Genomic DNA, 14,711 nt, shown 5'->3' with positions numbered 1-14,711 from the left:
CAGCCTTCTCTTCTCCAGGCTGAACAAGCCCAACTCTCTCAGCCTGTCCTCATAAGAGAGGGGCTCCAGCCCTTGGATCATTTTAGTAGCCCTCCTCGGGACCCGCTCTAACAGTTCCATGTCCTTCTTGTGCTGAGGGCTCCAGAGCCGGACGCAGGGCTCCAGGTGAGGTCTCACCAGAGCAGAGCAGAGGGGCAGAATCCCCTCCCTCGCCCTGCTGGCCAAGCTTCTCCTGATGCAGCCCAGAGTACGGTTGGCCTTCTGGGCTGCCAGCGCACATTGCCGGCTCATGCCCAGCTTTTCATCCACCAGCACCCCCAAGTCCCTCTGGGCAGGGCTGCTCTCCATCCTTTCTTCCCCCAGCCTGTTCTGATACTGGGATTACCCCGACCCAGTTTCATGTCTTTGTATGGCTTTATTTCCTGGGTATCATCTTGTCTCTCTCTTAATATTGTTCCTCAAGTCTCATAGTCTATATAGGTTGTTCCTGTTCTCCCTTTCTGTGTTTTTACCTATTGCAGCAAAAGAAACAGATGTATTTTTCCACTGAAAAGTCATTTAAATTGTGACTTGCGTTTCTTTGGCCCTAACCAAGATGACATTCTACTATGCTGAGAGATGCACATACATCAAATTAGACTTTTTTTTTTTTTGCTTTAGAGCCAAAGGTCAGATTTTTTTAAAGCTAAGGAATGAGACAGATAAAGATTAAAATATACAGATTTGTAATGGTATTTAGGTGATGATCTGCTTAGTCTTTAAGAGTGAATAGCTCTTCCTCCTCATGTTGACGTAACAGAGTGCAAAGATTACGAGGCTGGTAAGTCTGTACAGCCCTGTCATAGGGGCATGTACAGCTCAGATCCAGGAGCATTGTAGTTACATTTGTATCAAACAAATATTAGTACGATTGAAAAAATATGCTTATGACTGGGCATGGACCAACAACATGAGAGAGGTCAAGCCACAGAATGACATGCTGATAGGAAAAGACATGTGGAATAATGTGAAAGCACTCTATGTTTGTGGTAAGATAAAGATATGGTCGGTTGTTTTGCTTCACTGATGGATCAGCAGAATCAAATGCCTAGTATACTAACGTCAGCATCAGAAAAACAACATCTCAGGCAAGGACAGGGAAGGAAGCGGTTAGCGAGCGTACCTAGAGAACTCAGATACCTTCAGATCATCTGAGTCTAATGAAATTCACCTTCAGGTAGTTAAGTGGCTGAAGCCATTTCAGAGCTATTCTTTATTATATTGAAGTGCACATCAAGAATAAGTGAGTGAAGCTCAAATCAACTTCAGTTCCCAAAATAGCCATACTGGGTAAGACGCAGCGTTGGTCCTACCAGGGATCCTGTCTTCTGCAGTGATCAATAGTCCCACTTGGAGAAGTAATGTAAGAACAGTCAAATATAGAATGACCCTTCTTCAGTATAATCTCCATGACAAATGAAGCATCAGGAAGTTCTTTGGGTGGAGATGGTATCTGTATTTAATAGCTTTTGATGGAATTTTATGTTATGTTGGACCTTCAGTGCAATATTCTCCTATCACTTACTGATTCTTTTAGCTCACATATACATTTATCCTCCATAACAACACCTAACATATAATTTGTTTAATAAGGACAAGAATTTTCTTTTAAGACTACTGTCTCAAAAGTTATTGGTATCTTGCAGTTCTTGTGTTATGAGGAACAGTGAATAACTGTTGTCTTCTCATCTTCTCCAGCAAAAGTGTGTGGGTTTTACACACCTTTATTGTATGTCCCATCTCTTTTCCAGGCTAAAAAATCCCAGGTACAAAAACAGTTGGAAAAATCATCCTAGAGAATAGTTACCCATGCTTTACTGTCAAAATAGAATAATGGCCCCCATTAGTTTGTGGGAGGTCTGCTCTCATACTGGAATTAATCTGTTTTATCCTTAATGACTCAGGTGATAGGATAGAGCAAATCCTCATTGTGTCTGCGGAGGACAAACACGTAAGAGTGGGAGCACCCTCTGCAGGGCAGAACTAGAATTCAGAATTATTTTAGCAAGTTGGAGAAGTAATTTTTTTGGGGGGGGGGAGGTCATAACAAAAAAAACCCTATATTTTTGCATTTAGGTAGAAATAGTTGTCTGCACAAATCCGTCATGAGGGAGATATTTAGGAATGACAAGTAGAACTAATGCTGAAAAGATGAATAAAAGTCAACAAAGTTTTGCAGTAATGAAGCAGGCAACTGTCAAAGCAGTCATATAAAAAGGCAGAGAGCCTGGCAGGGCTGATGGTGTATGTTCTCTGCTCGAGCTGGATTTGGTAGGACACAGCTGGAGCACAGTGTCTGGTATTGATCACCTCATTTAAAGGAAGATGTAGATTATTCTGAGGTCCAAGAGGAGTTCAGCAAAGATGATCAAAAAGAGGTTGAAGAAATGTGCAGCTCTTCCATTTAAAATATGTAAATCTAGGAGAAGACATGGTAGTAACTACCAAAGAAATAAAAATTCATAGCAAGATGATAAGCTTTTCTCCTTGTCCACTTGTTGAGACAAATAACAGGGAATGGAATAGATTTAACTTAAGAAAAAGTTAGGCCCTAAGAAAGCATTGACAGCACAAATAGTAAAACCCTGGAATCAGTTGTCTGAGACGTGGTGTCTCTACCACTAGGGTTTTTAAGGACAAATCAAACATCTGTCATGGGTACTTAGGTCTAATTGATTCTGCTGTGGAACAGAGAGATGGACTAAGATGACCCCTTGGGATCACTTCCAACATTCTTTTCTCTGGGTTTTTTTTTCCCCCCTCTGGATATGTTGAATTATTAAATGCTGCTTTGATAGATTATTGATTAATATATAGTTTCATTAAAGAATGACATCAAAACTGCAACTGAAAATCTCCTTAAAAAAGAACAAGAATTAAACCTAAGCAGGCTAACCTTGGAAGAAACCCAGAGAGAAACAGAAGAGAAGTATACAAGATACAAAGAACTGAAGAAGTCATTTTTAGGCAAGTATCAAGTAGCTCCTCTACATAGTGGGGCTTTCTCTTTCTCTCCCCAAAATGGCGAGCCATAGCCCTTTGTCTGCCTATGGCTCAGGTGAACTATGAAACACGTATAAATCGAGCTCTTTGCAACAACTGGAATCTGTAGACATGGCCGTAACACAAATATAAAGCATTTTTTTAAAAAATGCCAGAGCAGTTAAACAAGTCACTTACTGAGAGAACATAGTTTTATTTATAACAGCTTAAGTCATTAAAGTTCAGTCATTACGCTGTCTAAAAACCCTTTCTCTGCTTTGTAGAAAAGAAAGATGAAGAGGTACGAGTCAAAAGAGCCATCCAGCAGTCCATCAAAACTACTGGGAAGCTCAAGGAGGACACGGTAATAACTTAAAACTTAGCTGTAGTACTTCTGCGAAGTTTCCACCACCAGCTTTATTTCCTCCCGGTAGAGACCAGGCACCCATGGAGACTGGGACTCGGGCCACATCTCACTCTCTGTTGCTGTGCTCCCGCCCGGGGGATGCCTCAGACCTCAGCTCAGCCTGTAACCCAGCATTTGTATCAAGCTGCCCTTGTGCTTGGTTTTCCATTCCTTAAGCATGTGAGCAAGTCAAAAAGAAGCTAGTGGTCTAAGGGCATTTGTGAACCCGCTTCTGTTCAGATGCTTGCTACTGCTAGGGCAGGAATTTCTGCCACTTCACTAACTCGTGTTTGAAAAATGTCTTCCTGTATCCTTGTCTCTCTACCTGTATTTCTCATTTCTGACTTCAGACATTCATTCAGCAGCAGTGTGAGCAGAGAGAAACTTGTATAGCTGTGGGGGTAGTTGCAGCAGCTCAAAATGTCTGAGGCTCCCAGCCGGAGCGTCCCTGCAGAGCTCACGCTGACTCCACCTGACAGCCACCCTCAGACCTGCTACAGCTGAGGAGTCTGAGTGTGGGAGCCACAGTGCGTATCAGACCTGCTGTGCATACACAAGCAGTCCCAGTACGTGCTGGGGCTGTTTGCTTAGGACTGCTGGGCACCAGGCAGCCTGGCCAGAGCTTGCTTCGGCTGGGCTGTACATCCCAGGCAAACAATCAGATGGCTTCTGCTTTCTGTTTCTCTGCAAGAACAAAACTTTTAAGTGGAAGAGGATCACAGTCACACCTTCGGCTGTTAATAGGGAGAATTAAAGTGGCTTTAGTTTCTGAGAAGCGTAACACAAGCCCAATAAACTACGTAAAGGGCTCTTACAAGGCTGGTCAGATTGCAGGATTCTTACCCCAGTGGTCTCGTAACGGGCAAAGCTCTCTGATGAGCTCCACAGAAACCACATCAACACAGAAATCGTCTCTGTTCAGAAAAGGGAGACCTGTTTCTCCAACCACTTTAGAATAGGAATAGCACAACAAAACAGTTGTGTACACCTGAGCCTCCAAGGGACAGAAGACGTGATGCTGTCAGAGCTAATTCCTTTCTTGTGGACCATAAGCAATCGCTTCCCCACTCTGTATCTCTTCCTCCCTGTTGGTAAGAGGCCAAAGACACCTCTCTCAGATGGTACTTTGAAATGTTTAAATGAAAGCTGCCACATAACAAAATCTCTTTTCACTTTAATTATAAAAATCCTATGTAAAGATCAGTTAGCAGTGAAGAGTTTATTATTAACAGGTGGAGCTGAGGAAGAAATTGCGGATCAAACGTGATGCTGCAATTGGACAGATGAAAAATCATACAGAGAGTATGAAGCTGCTGGAACGAGACATCTATGAGATCAACAGGAAACTGGACATTGTGAACACCGAGAACTGCCGATTCAAATTAGTGAGTATATTGAAGCTTGACAGTGTTCCTTCTCAGGGTGAAATTCTCTGTTCATTTTTCATTTCACAGAGAACTAGCTGTGGCAGATGACGAAACATAAACATCACAGGGCAAACTTGGCCTTTTAAATGAGTGTGTGGGGCTGTGTTTCATTTGGGAGGAAACAAAGAGGAATATCCGAGGGCAAGGCATCTCCCTGAGGCATCATCAATATCGCATATCTGCCTCATTCCATCAGGGATTGTAGGAAAAGGCCTTGCCTGCCACATGAACGTGAGGTGCAGAACAGGCCTGTGAAACTTAGAATATGTGCTTTTGAAATATTCTGTATACCTTTCAGGCCCTAGGCTATTGGAGTAGTAGAATCTCCTTCCCCATAAAACACATGAAGTAAAAGTGGTCTTATCGCCAGCTGTTACCAGGCTGCCATCTGGACCTGAATCCACGTCTGTGCAGCCACGTGGACGATGTTTCTGAGACGATCTGAACCCTGGGCACTGCTCGGTGCCTGCAAGCGCAGAGCTCTACTGCTGCAAGGGCAGCTGCCTGAATCTGTGTGTGCTAGCGCTGCAGATGCTGGGCACCAGCTACTCTGCAGCTCTATCTGATTATATCCTTATGGGGAAAAAGGTTTCCTTCCGGAAGAAAACTCTTGATTACACTACAAACACCCCTCTCCTTATGTTCAGTTTACTAACAGAAGCTGAGAATTTGATTTTTCTGATGCCTGTATGGCACCAGGGAATGCTGTTTATTCTGCCTGACCTGGGCCACCTAACACGTTGCAGCCAAACCTAGGAGAGGACAAGCTGGGTACTGGTAAAGCTGATCCCCCCTGAATGGGTCCGCCCTATTTTGGGGGAGTGAGTGAGGAAGAGTTTCCCTGTTTGCACCCGGCTGCTCCAGCTGGTCTCAGCATCTTCATCCATTTTATTTGGTAGCACGGACATAGCTGGCTTGTGTTGATTCTGGCAACTGTTAAAATTTGTTCAACGAGATGAAATGGATGCTGCTGTTGAAAGAAAGCGTGTCCAGGGGAATACATTAACCTTTGTATTTCCCTAAGCTAAAACTCAGCTTATTCTTCCTGATCTCTCTAGAAACAGTGAAACCCCTTGCAAATTACTTAGAAAACTGTGGCAAGTATTCTTTTGTAATTCTTTTCTTCACAGTGCAATGCACAGATAAAAGAAGATATTTTTGCAATTGATTCTGAAGCAGAAAACCACAAGTCAGCAACAGTCAAAATCCTGAACGACCTAGCAGTGCTTCATGGTAACCGTTAAAAATGATTTCAAAACAAAAGTGACATTTTTTTAAGAATATCTTTCAGTCCTTATGTCTTTTTTTGGCACAGCAATCTAACTGTTGACTCTTGTAGATCTGTTGCTGCAGGGATGGTCAGAGGAGAGCTTTATTCAAAAGGTGAATTTCAATTTTCTATCATACTGTTTTGCATAAATACATTTCAGTTACCATGTAAAAATTAAAATTTCATATTGCAAATAAAGCACTACAGTTTTTGAAGTCAAGCAGGGGCAAAGGATTAAACCTATGTTTTCCAGCATTGTATAAGTCCTGGCTATATTTTTTTTCCCCAATATTGTTCCTTTTGCTGGTCTTGTATTCAATCCTTAAACCAGTGCAGTCTCCCTGTATCTAACAATGTTGTTGCTGTTCTACATTCAGCTCGTCAGCCTTGTAATGTTTTTCCAGCTGGGGGCAGCCTTCATTCTGAATGGGAATTAAACCAAACTATCACGTAAGAAAGTTTTTCACCAGTTACTCCGTTAGAAAGGCAAACTTTGCTTTTTTATGCAAGGATTGAGTAGTTAACAAAAACTTTCAGCAGAACTACAGGTCTCAAGCTGTGGGAAAACAAGATAAAGTAAGTTTCTTAACTCTGTGTCATTACAGGAATTTCTGGAGAATGAGCAGCAAATACTGAACATGGTGACAGCTCTAACAACAAAAATTCAACGACGAGAGGAAAAGATCGGTGATATTACCAGCAGGCTACAAAATAAGCTGGAAGGACTGACTTCTCTGTTTGACAAAAAATGTAGAATGGATGACAAAAAATCTGGAATGGATGATCACTGTAAGATACACTACGTTTTTCTTTTCTACCTTTTTTATTTTTAAATCACAGAATCTGTTAATTCTTAGCAGTTTGTGATAAAACACAAGTACCGCAGCCGTGTTCTATCTGATCGCTCTGCTGCAGATTGAGACCTAGCGGTGCATTTGTTAGAGCTAAGCATGCTTTATAACACAGCCTGGATATTATTACCTTTAATGCCCACTTTCTAAAGGCTTGTGACAATAACAGCGAGGGGGCTGTGAAATAGTCTGAGCATCACTGATCTTTCCAGAACTCTATGTTTGCTTTTCCACAAAGGATAAAGAAAACTAACAGACCCTCAAGTCCCGCAGCTTGTGGTTGCGTGGTTATTACTGTAGGACTATATGGTTAATTCCTGTTTATGTTCTCCAGAATTTTACATGTGGGCCATTTGTACTGCCGTTTCCATTTAAATGACAATATTCTATACTCTTGTTTTGGGGAGGGCTCATATTGCACAGGGGCCCTAGGTGCATGCGGATTACTTGCTTCAGGGCCTCCATTTAACCCAAACCTGTAGATATCTTCTTTACTTGCTGGTTCACAGAGGTCTCATTTGTGATGAGTCACGGGTTTGGTCACTGTATGACCATTGCCTTCTTACAGAATGTGGGGTTTTAAACATATTGAAGCTGAAAGGCTGTGGCATACAGGCTGCTTTGAAATCATTGGGTCTGGGTAACGTGACGGGAAACCAGGGAGAGGAATGATGAATTTTTAGAGGAAGGCAATGTCCCTGGAAGGAAGTTAGTTAGGCAGAGAGGGGAAGGATGGTGAACGTAGAGCAGAAGAGAATCCTGCTTCACCTGAAGGCCAGCACTATTTTCTGTGTCAGTTGTGCAGGGCAGGTTTCTTCACAAGGAGCCTGCGCATAAACATTGCTCAGTCATTCAAAACTGCGTGCATTTATTTAGCTGCGTCTACCTAACCCTTTGCTTGCCATTACATGGTGTTATGCTACTGAGAGGAGGTGATTAAAAAAGAGTTTATTAATTTGTATTTTACATTCCAGGCTTTGCTGAAGGCTGAAGCACCGGAGCCCAGCAGGAGGGTCAGTGTTTGGTTGTGCCAGCATGGTCTATGGGGTGCGCTGCCTTCCTGCCAGCTCTGCAACATGATTCTCTAAACCTATCAAAAGATGTGCTCTTTGCTACAGCTGGGAGTTGTTGTTACTTTTCTCTTTAAAAACAAGATACAGGACAACATTTAAACCCAATACACAGAGTCCGTACACGGAACGCACATAAAAGCGCGCAGTCCTCAGTACCGCTCCTTTGCAAACAGCTTTTCCTGCACGGTGTGGCCCTGGCTGCTCGCGTGCCTGCTGCACAGGTACTGATGTGACCGCTGTGCAAATGTAGACACAAAACTGTGTTTAGGACATTTTAAAGAAAAATACACCTGTAACTTTTTTTAACACGAGTTTTAAAACCATACTTGTAGAACTGTCATCTGAATTCATGTGTCTGTAAATTAGTTTGTATGTAGCAGCAGACAGAATTTATTTGGTTTCCCTAAGGAGATCAATTACTTCCTTAATCTCTAAATAAATTCTTCTGCATGCAAAACCTAGTTTGTTTGCACACTGTTTTTAAAAGCAGTGAACCTGTCACTTGGCATTTCACAGAAAAAAGCTGTTGGAAAGGTGATTCAGGTATAAAGAAATCCAACCTTTTATGGAGAAAGAGGAGAGTGCTGCCTCAAGGCAGCCTGGCTCCAAGTCTGAGCTGTTGGCAGGCTCTGTCCTTAGCAGTGTTGATAGGTGATTGATAGAATAAAAAAGGCATTACTGTCATGGTTAAACATAGCAATACACACTGCTATTTGCACTGCTACAGCCAATGATCCATACAGTAGGAAGAGTTTAATTTGCGAAGATCTTCCTGTTACTCTTCCTTCTGTGTTTAGACCTTTAGCACTGCTCTGCATCTTCTAGACCCTCTGTAGCACTGCGTCGCTGATGAGGAACGTGCAGGATGCACACTTTGGGTATCTTCCTGTACAGCACAGCGAGAGGACTAGAGTCTGGCAGTGGATAGTTGGCTTCAGCAAGGCCACAACCTCACTTCTGAACAACCTCGGATGTTTTAGCAATTCTTACTGAGGTGTTCACATAAAGAAAGACTTTGATGACGGTAGAGCAGAGATAATGGCATCATCTCTTGAAGAAGATAAGGCATCATCTCCAGGTCTTTTTATTATACCTGTGCTGGTTTTGTTCTTCAGTCATTCCAGCAGTTCCTATCATCGCAGTGCTGATACCGCATAAAGAGCTGTTCCTTTCCCAGCCGCCAAACTCCACGCCTGTTGCTGTAGTACAGGTACAGCTGCGGCCACGCAGCAAGAGATGCGAGCTGTTGGCACCGCTGACAGGCGGAGGCAACGGGCACAAGCACTCTCACAGGAGGAAGCTACAGGGGCTGTGCTGAAAAGTGCAGAGGTGGCTACACCCATGCGTGGTCAACAGATGCTTCCCAGGCTCCCCCCCAGCAAGGGGCTTGCTGACAGCTGCCAAGAAAAGAAAATCTTTAATCTCATCTTAGATGGAAAACTGCAGTCAAAGTGTAAGAAAATGGATTTGGTGGGAAGGGTACTACTGTTGAATCATCTCCAGGAAGAGGTCTCTGTACATGAAGTATACAGAGCATAAACTGTCATTTATAGAGAACTTCACAGTGCATTTCCTCTCCCTCTTCCTAGCAGACTGCAGCAGCACGAGGAATAAATGAGGAGATGCTCAACGTATTTTATTTTTTGGTGGAAGGAAGATGAAGCCTATCTCCACTGCTGGGGGATAGAAGCCAAAGTATAGGATGAGAAAACCAACCTCTATGGTGTATTCAAGCTCTATTTGTTTTATTGGAAGTCTATTGAAAACCAGGCTCTATTGTTTTATTCAAACACTACCTACGATATTGTAGTACGGAATAAACATATAGAAGCAAACCACTGTACTGAACGTGTCACAAGCTTTTTATACAGGTTCACAGTGATAAATAGATACAAAGACACCCCCTTCGATCTACACCAGATACTTACAAAGAATGCAAAGTGCAGCTTTTTAATAGCACACGGTCTCACTCAGGGGTGTTTCACTGAGAAGGCTTGCACATCAATAACTTCTTTCAAAACAGAAGTTTCCAAAGCGTAACAAGCACTAAAACTGCTTAATCCAGATCATTAGATCAGCATTGTTGGCATGGGCTCCTTTTAATGTCCATTTCCACCTTCGGAGAGTATGCGTGACGGCTCGGTGTACTTCGCTGTCAGCAAGTAGAAGAGGGCAGGCGCAGGTACCAAGGCAAGCAGCGGGAGGTCCTGCTCAAGCTTATCCAGTTTGGAAATGGAGATGATTCCATAGGCATGAAGTAACCAGTGGCTGAAGAGGACAACGAGCCTTTTCTTCCTGACAAGAAGGTCCTTGAAAGACTTGCAAAACAAACACAGTAACCTGTTAGCGTTCAGCCCCTTACGTAGTACCCGATGTTCAAGAGACGTTATAGGTCGTGCACAGAGACCGTATGAAGCCTCCCAGTCTGAGCCCTTCCAGCACAGAACGCTGTTTCTCAGCGCCTCACGTGAGGGAAGCCTCGCAGGAGCTTCCTCCAGCTAAGAGGAGTTGGAAAGGAGGAGGCTTAAACGCAGCATACGCTGCTGAGAAAAGGCAAGAGCCAAAGCAGTCTCTGCTCATACAAGTATTCTGCATTGTGAGTTTTAAGGTAGGAAACACGTTTACCTACCTCCACTTCAGAAGCAGACATGTACACAGCCAGCGTAACCAAAGACAACACCAGTATGATGTAAGGGAAGGCATAATCTAAAGGCAATCATTGAACACATTAGCAGGAAGAAGAATGAATTATAAACATTTCAGCAGAGACAGTTTTTCCACATACAACCATGGGTGCAACATAACCTACGCTACCACAGCCCACCTCTTATCACCAGACCAAACACGCACAGCGGTAAGGTCAGCCAAGCACAACTATTCAACGCTTCCATCTTAGGTTTTCAAACTTTTTCTAATATTTCTAGGTGGAGTTCCTGTACACTTAGCTCACTAACTGAAAGAGGCAGATAAGAAAAAAGCAGGCTGAGCGGGGATTTTGTGGCACCTGTCCCCTTCATGAGACAAGTACGCTGGAAGCCAAACCAAAACGAGCTGCTCTCCCCAAACTTACTCTTCCATCCATCTCTGAAATCAGACAAACTCTACTTCAGCAGAAAGCGGAATTTCCTCTCATACCCCCTCTATTCCCTTTTTTGGGAAAGGGACAGTCTCTGGCAGCACTGGCAGAGGCAAAGCAGCGTTGGGCAGGAGCCTGGTTAGGACAGGGCTACTACTGAGCAACCCTTTCAGGTATGGCTCCTCACAATAACCTTAAACAACATCCGTCTTCTCAAAGCAAAAAGAGCGTCACGTCCCTTCCCTCCCTCCCGCCAGTCCTTCGTTAGCGTGTGTTTACAGGCACGTTTATTAGTGTTACTAGGAGAGAACTCACAGAGCAGGCCTCCGCCAACGGCCTGAAGCACGGTGAGGATAGGGAAGAAGTACAGTGCTGCATAAATGCTTTTAAATCGATCAGACTTTCCTAAACCACAGGCAATTTTCTTAACCAGAAGAGGCCGAAGTAGCATCATTAACACAAGACAGAAGGCGTAATATATAAACACGATGGTGTACCTGGGGGGAAATAAAAAAAAAATAAAAACAAATTCCTTAAAATGCACAGTTCTTTTTCTCTTGCAGACTCAACTCGGAACCAGGGAATTTGGGGTTAGAATCAGTCAGGTCAAAAGAATTTCCAATCAAAGGATGCAAACACAGAACGATGGGCTCAATTTTCCCAGGGAAAACAGTCAAGATGCAGCAAAGGGGAACAAAAGTTAAGTAAGTTTTAGGTTTCTCAGCTAAAGAGCCTGGACTGTGCCACCTTCTGCAGTGACTCAGAAAGTCACCAGGTTTGCAAAGTGTTTCACGCATAGAACAGCTCAATGCATGAGAAGACTTCAGGGATTGATGCTCATGGGTCTGTGTTGTATCTGAACATTTTTTGCAGCTTTGAGAAGAGGCACAGGCAGAAACACGCTTGCGTAAAAGAAAGAGACAGACAGGAGGACAAAAGCTGTTACTCACAGGGGGTAGACGGCTTCGTGAGTGCAGTGCACTGTGGTGATGTAGTCAGGACTTGGATTGTAAAGCATCGTGTACCAGTCCGAAAGCTTCTTCACCTTGCAGGAGCGGATATGCAGGGAGCCGACGGGGTCGCTGACCAGCAGCGTAACAATCGCTGCCACACTGCACTCGAACAAGGCAGTGACATGCTGCAACAACGCGCTGGAACTGCGGAAGGAGAAAGAGAGATTTGCTACTATTTTGCTAATGCTAAAGAAAATCTAAACGACGACTGAGAAGTGGAGGCCCATGCAGTACAGAGCCTTCCACAGAGTTAATATTCACCACAACCAAGGATAGGTCAGTGCTGCACGAATAAAAAGTTAGGTATTTGAAGCTGAACGCGTAAACTCATTTGCGGTCTCAGTTGATTCAGCATGTAAAATCTGATTGAACAACATTCCAGCTTCTTCACAGAAAGCTTGCTGTCGCACAAGCATCCTGTCGGGTGAGGGACAGCAACACTCGCGCGGCTGTAGTTTCAAAGAAAGCAGCAGTGAGGATGAGACACCACAGGCCTCAGAAGGGATGACACTGTTACCTATGAGACAAGCAAGATTTTCAAAACTGCCAGTCTGTCGTGGTTTAACCCGGCTGGCAACTCAGCACCACGCAGCCGCTCACTCACTCCCCCCTCCCTCAGTGGGATGGGGGAGAGAATCGGGAAGGAGAAGGAAGGTTAGAGCCGTGGGCTGAGATAAAGACAGTTTAATAAGAGAAAATAATAATAATAGTAATAATGAGAATGATAACAGAATATACAGAATATACAAAACAAATGATGCACAATGCAATTGCTCACCACCCGCCGACCGATGCCCAGCCCGTCCCGAGCCGCGAGCAGTCCCCGAGCCGCGATCAGTCCCCCCACAACCGAATGCCCAGCCCGTCCCGAGCCGTGAGCAGTCCCCCAGCCGCAAGCAGTCCCCCCACAACCGAGCGACCGAATAATGCCCCTGAGCATGACGTTCTATGGTATGGAATAGCCCTTTGGTCAGTTTGGGTTAGCTGTCCTAGCTGTGCTGTGCTCCCAGCTTGTTATGCACCTGGACAAGCAGAAGAAGCTCAAAAAGTCCTGGAGTAGTCTGAGCACTACTTGGCAACAGCTGAAAACATCAGTGTGTTATCAACATTCTTCTGGTACTAAATCCAAAACACAGCACTATGCTAGCTACTATGAAGAAAATTAACTCTATCCCAGCTGAAACCAGGACACAGTCCTTGTTTAAGATGGTATAATATTCATACATCAGACTCTCTCAGCCCCCTGTGTTTTCAGTGTTTGGCACAGTCCAGAGTCATCACTTCTTAAAAGTTCCAGTCAAGCATCTAACAGCCACATGCAGCTGTGGCTTTAAACCCCTGTTTTACAGAACTTCCTTGATGCACCATGCTGACATAAAGGTTACATCAACTATGTTATCAGAACCAAAACCCAGCACACATATTCCTAAAGAGAAGACTCAAACCCATTCTCTCGTTGCACGTGCGCAGCACCGCGGATCAGGGCCTCTGGAGGTGGCCCAGGAGAGAGGGGATGACACAACACGCTGCTCCTGCCCACTACCAGGAAACCCAATCCAGCCCAAATTGCCAGATGGACCAGGCACCACCACGTTACAGACATATGGACCAAGTCCTGAGAGCAGTGTCTGGCAAGATGGACCTGCAGGACTCTTACATTTGTAAATGAACCCCCCAGCTCCAGCTGCCCAAAGCAAACGTGCTACCATATCAGCTCAACCAATAGCATGAACTGCCGGACACTTCAATTCAGCATCTCAGATTGATCACTCGTGGATACAAGTTTTCAATTTTTAAGTAACTTTTTAAAAGGAGGGTTGTACGAACCTCTTTTTTCCTGAATACCATTCAATAAAGAACCAGTGTAAAACCAGGGGAAGCATGGCCATGAAGCCAAGGTACAGCCAGTCATAGCGGTCCGGAGATCCCACGCATTCCCGGCAGATTTTATTGTCATCGGTTCTTTGACCTCTAGGGCATACCTACAAAAAGCAGAGACTGGATTTACAAAGCATTCAAGCACTAGTAACAAATCATTGCAGTTCCCAGAAACATAGCTTGAAGCTGTACTGGGGCAAGAACACCTCAAATTTAACCTTAGTGATTTCTCAGCTTACCACTGGCTTTGCTCTCTCTGGCCTTGATCTCTTAACACAAAGGTGAAGCATGTTTAAAAGGCTTCACCCAAGACTCCCTTTTCCTCTCCTGCTGTCACTGCACCCCCCTTTCACCGCCAAGCTCACTTACCGGGCTGCTCACTACCACTGCCCCCCAGAGCTTCTCGCTCCCCGTTCATCCCACCCTCCCTGGACCAACTCTCCCTCAGTACTCCGCTAAGATCAGCGGGCAGGGTGATTTCAGCACAGCTCTCCGTACCACCCCGGCCTGTTCCGGCTCTCACAGCCCCTCCGCTCGGCTGCGGTTTAGCACCGAGCCTTCAGCGCCTCCTTCGGGGAACGTGTCATGGAGCAGCTCCTGCTTGCCCGCCCTTTGCAGCCCTCACCCCCACCCGCTCCCCAAGGCACCTCGGGGCTGGGCTGCGGCGCCGCTTACAGCGGGATCCGCCGGCCTCCG

General features: G+C 44.7%; 1 protein-coding gene across 2 annotated transcripts; it reads right to left on the bottom strand.

The window, feature by feature from the left end:
- Positions 1-7,357: 7,357 nt before the first annotated feature.
- Positions 7,358-14,187, bottom strand: LOC104135278 (JNK1/MAPK8 associated membrane protein). Of its 2 annotated transcripts, XR_004841192.1 has the most exons (6): positions 13,965-14,187; positions 12,075-12,281; positions 11,440-11,621; positions 10,678-10,754; positions 9,977-10,366; positions 7,358-9,445 (listed from the first exon to the last, which is right to left on the bottom strand). XR_004841192.1 is itself a non-coding variant. In XM_009648906.2 (5 exons), exons 1-5 carry the CDS (start codon positions 14,024-14,026, stop codon positions 10,148-10,150), a joined length of 747 nt encoding a protein of 248 aa, XP_009647201.1. In that variant the 5' UTR covers positions 14,027-14,187; the 3' UTR covers positions 9,782-10,147. The 2 variants fall into 2 exon arrangements, 1 of the variants encoding a protein (XP_009647201.1); XM_009648906.2 differs by lacking the exon at positions 7,358-9,445 and having other exon boundaries at positions 9,782-10,366.
- Between the last annotated feature and the right edge of the window lie 524 nt (positions 14,188-14,711).

This window comes from Egretta garzetta, unplaced genomic scaffold, assembly GCF_000687185.1.
Source record: "Egretta garzetta isolate BGI_Z169 unplaced genomic scaffold, ASM68718v1 scaffold311, whole genome shotgun sequence".
NCBI lineage: Eukaryota > Metazoa > Chordata > Aves > Pelecaniformes > Ardeidae > Egretta > Egretta garzetta.
This window is presented reverse-complemented; position numbering and strand designations above follow the sequence as displayed.

What these genes read in the sequence shown, in the direction of transcription:
- LOC104135278 (XM_009648906.2), bottom strand. Translation starts at nt 14,026, where the DNA reads ATGGCCATGCTTCCCCTGGTTTTACACTGGTTCTTTATTGAATGGTAT. An exon ending in CACGAAGCCGTCTACCCCCT is followed by an intron (nt 11,622 to 12,074) that starts GTGAGTAACAGC and finishes ATTTCCCCCCAG; the next exon opens with GTACACCATCGTGTTTATAT. An exon ending in CGTTGGCGGAGGCCTGCTCT is followed by an intron (nt 10,755 to 11,439) that starts GTGAGTTCTCTC and finishes GATTGCCTTTAG; the next exon opens with ATTATGCCTTCCCTTACATC.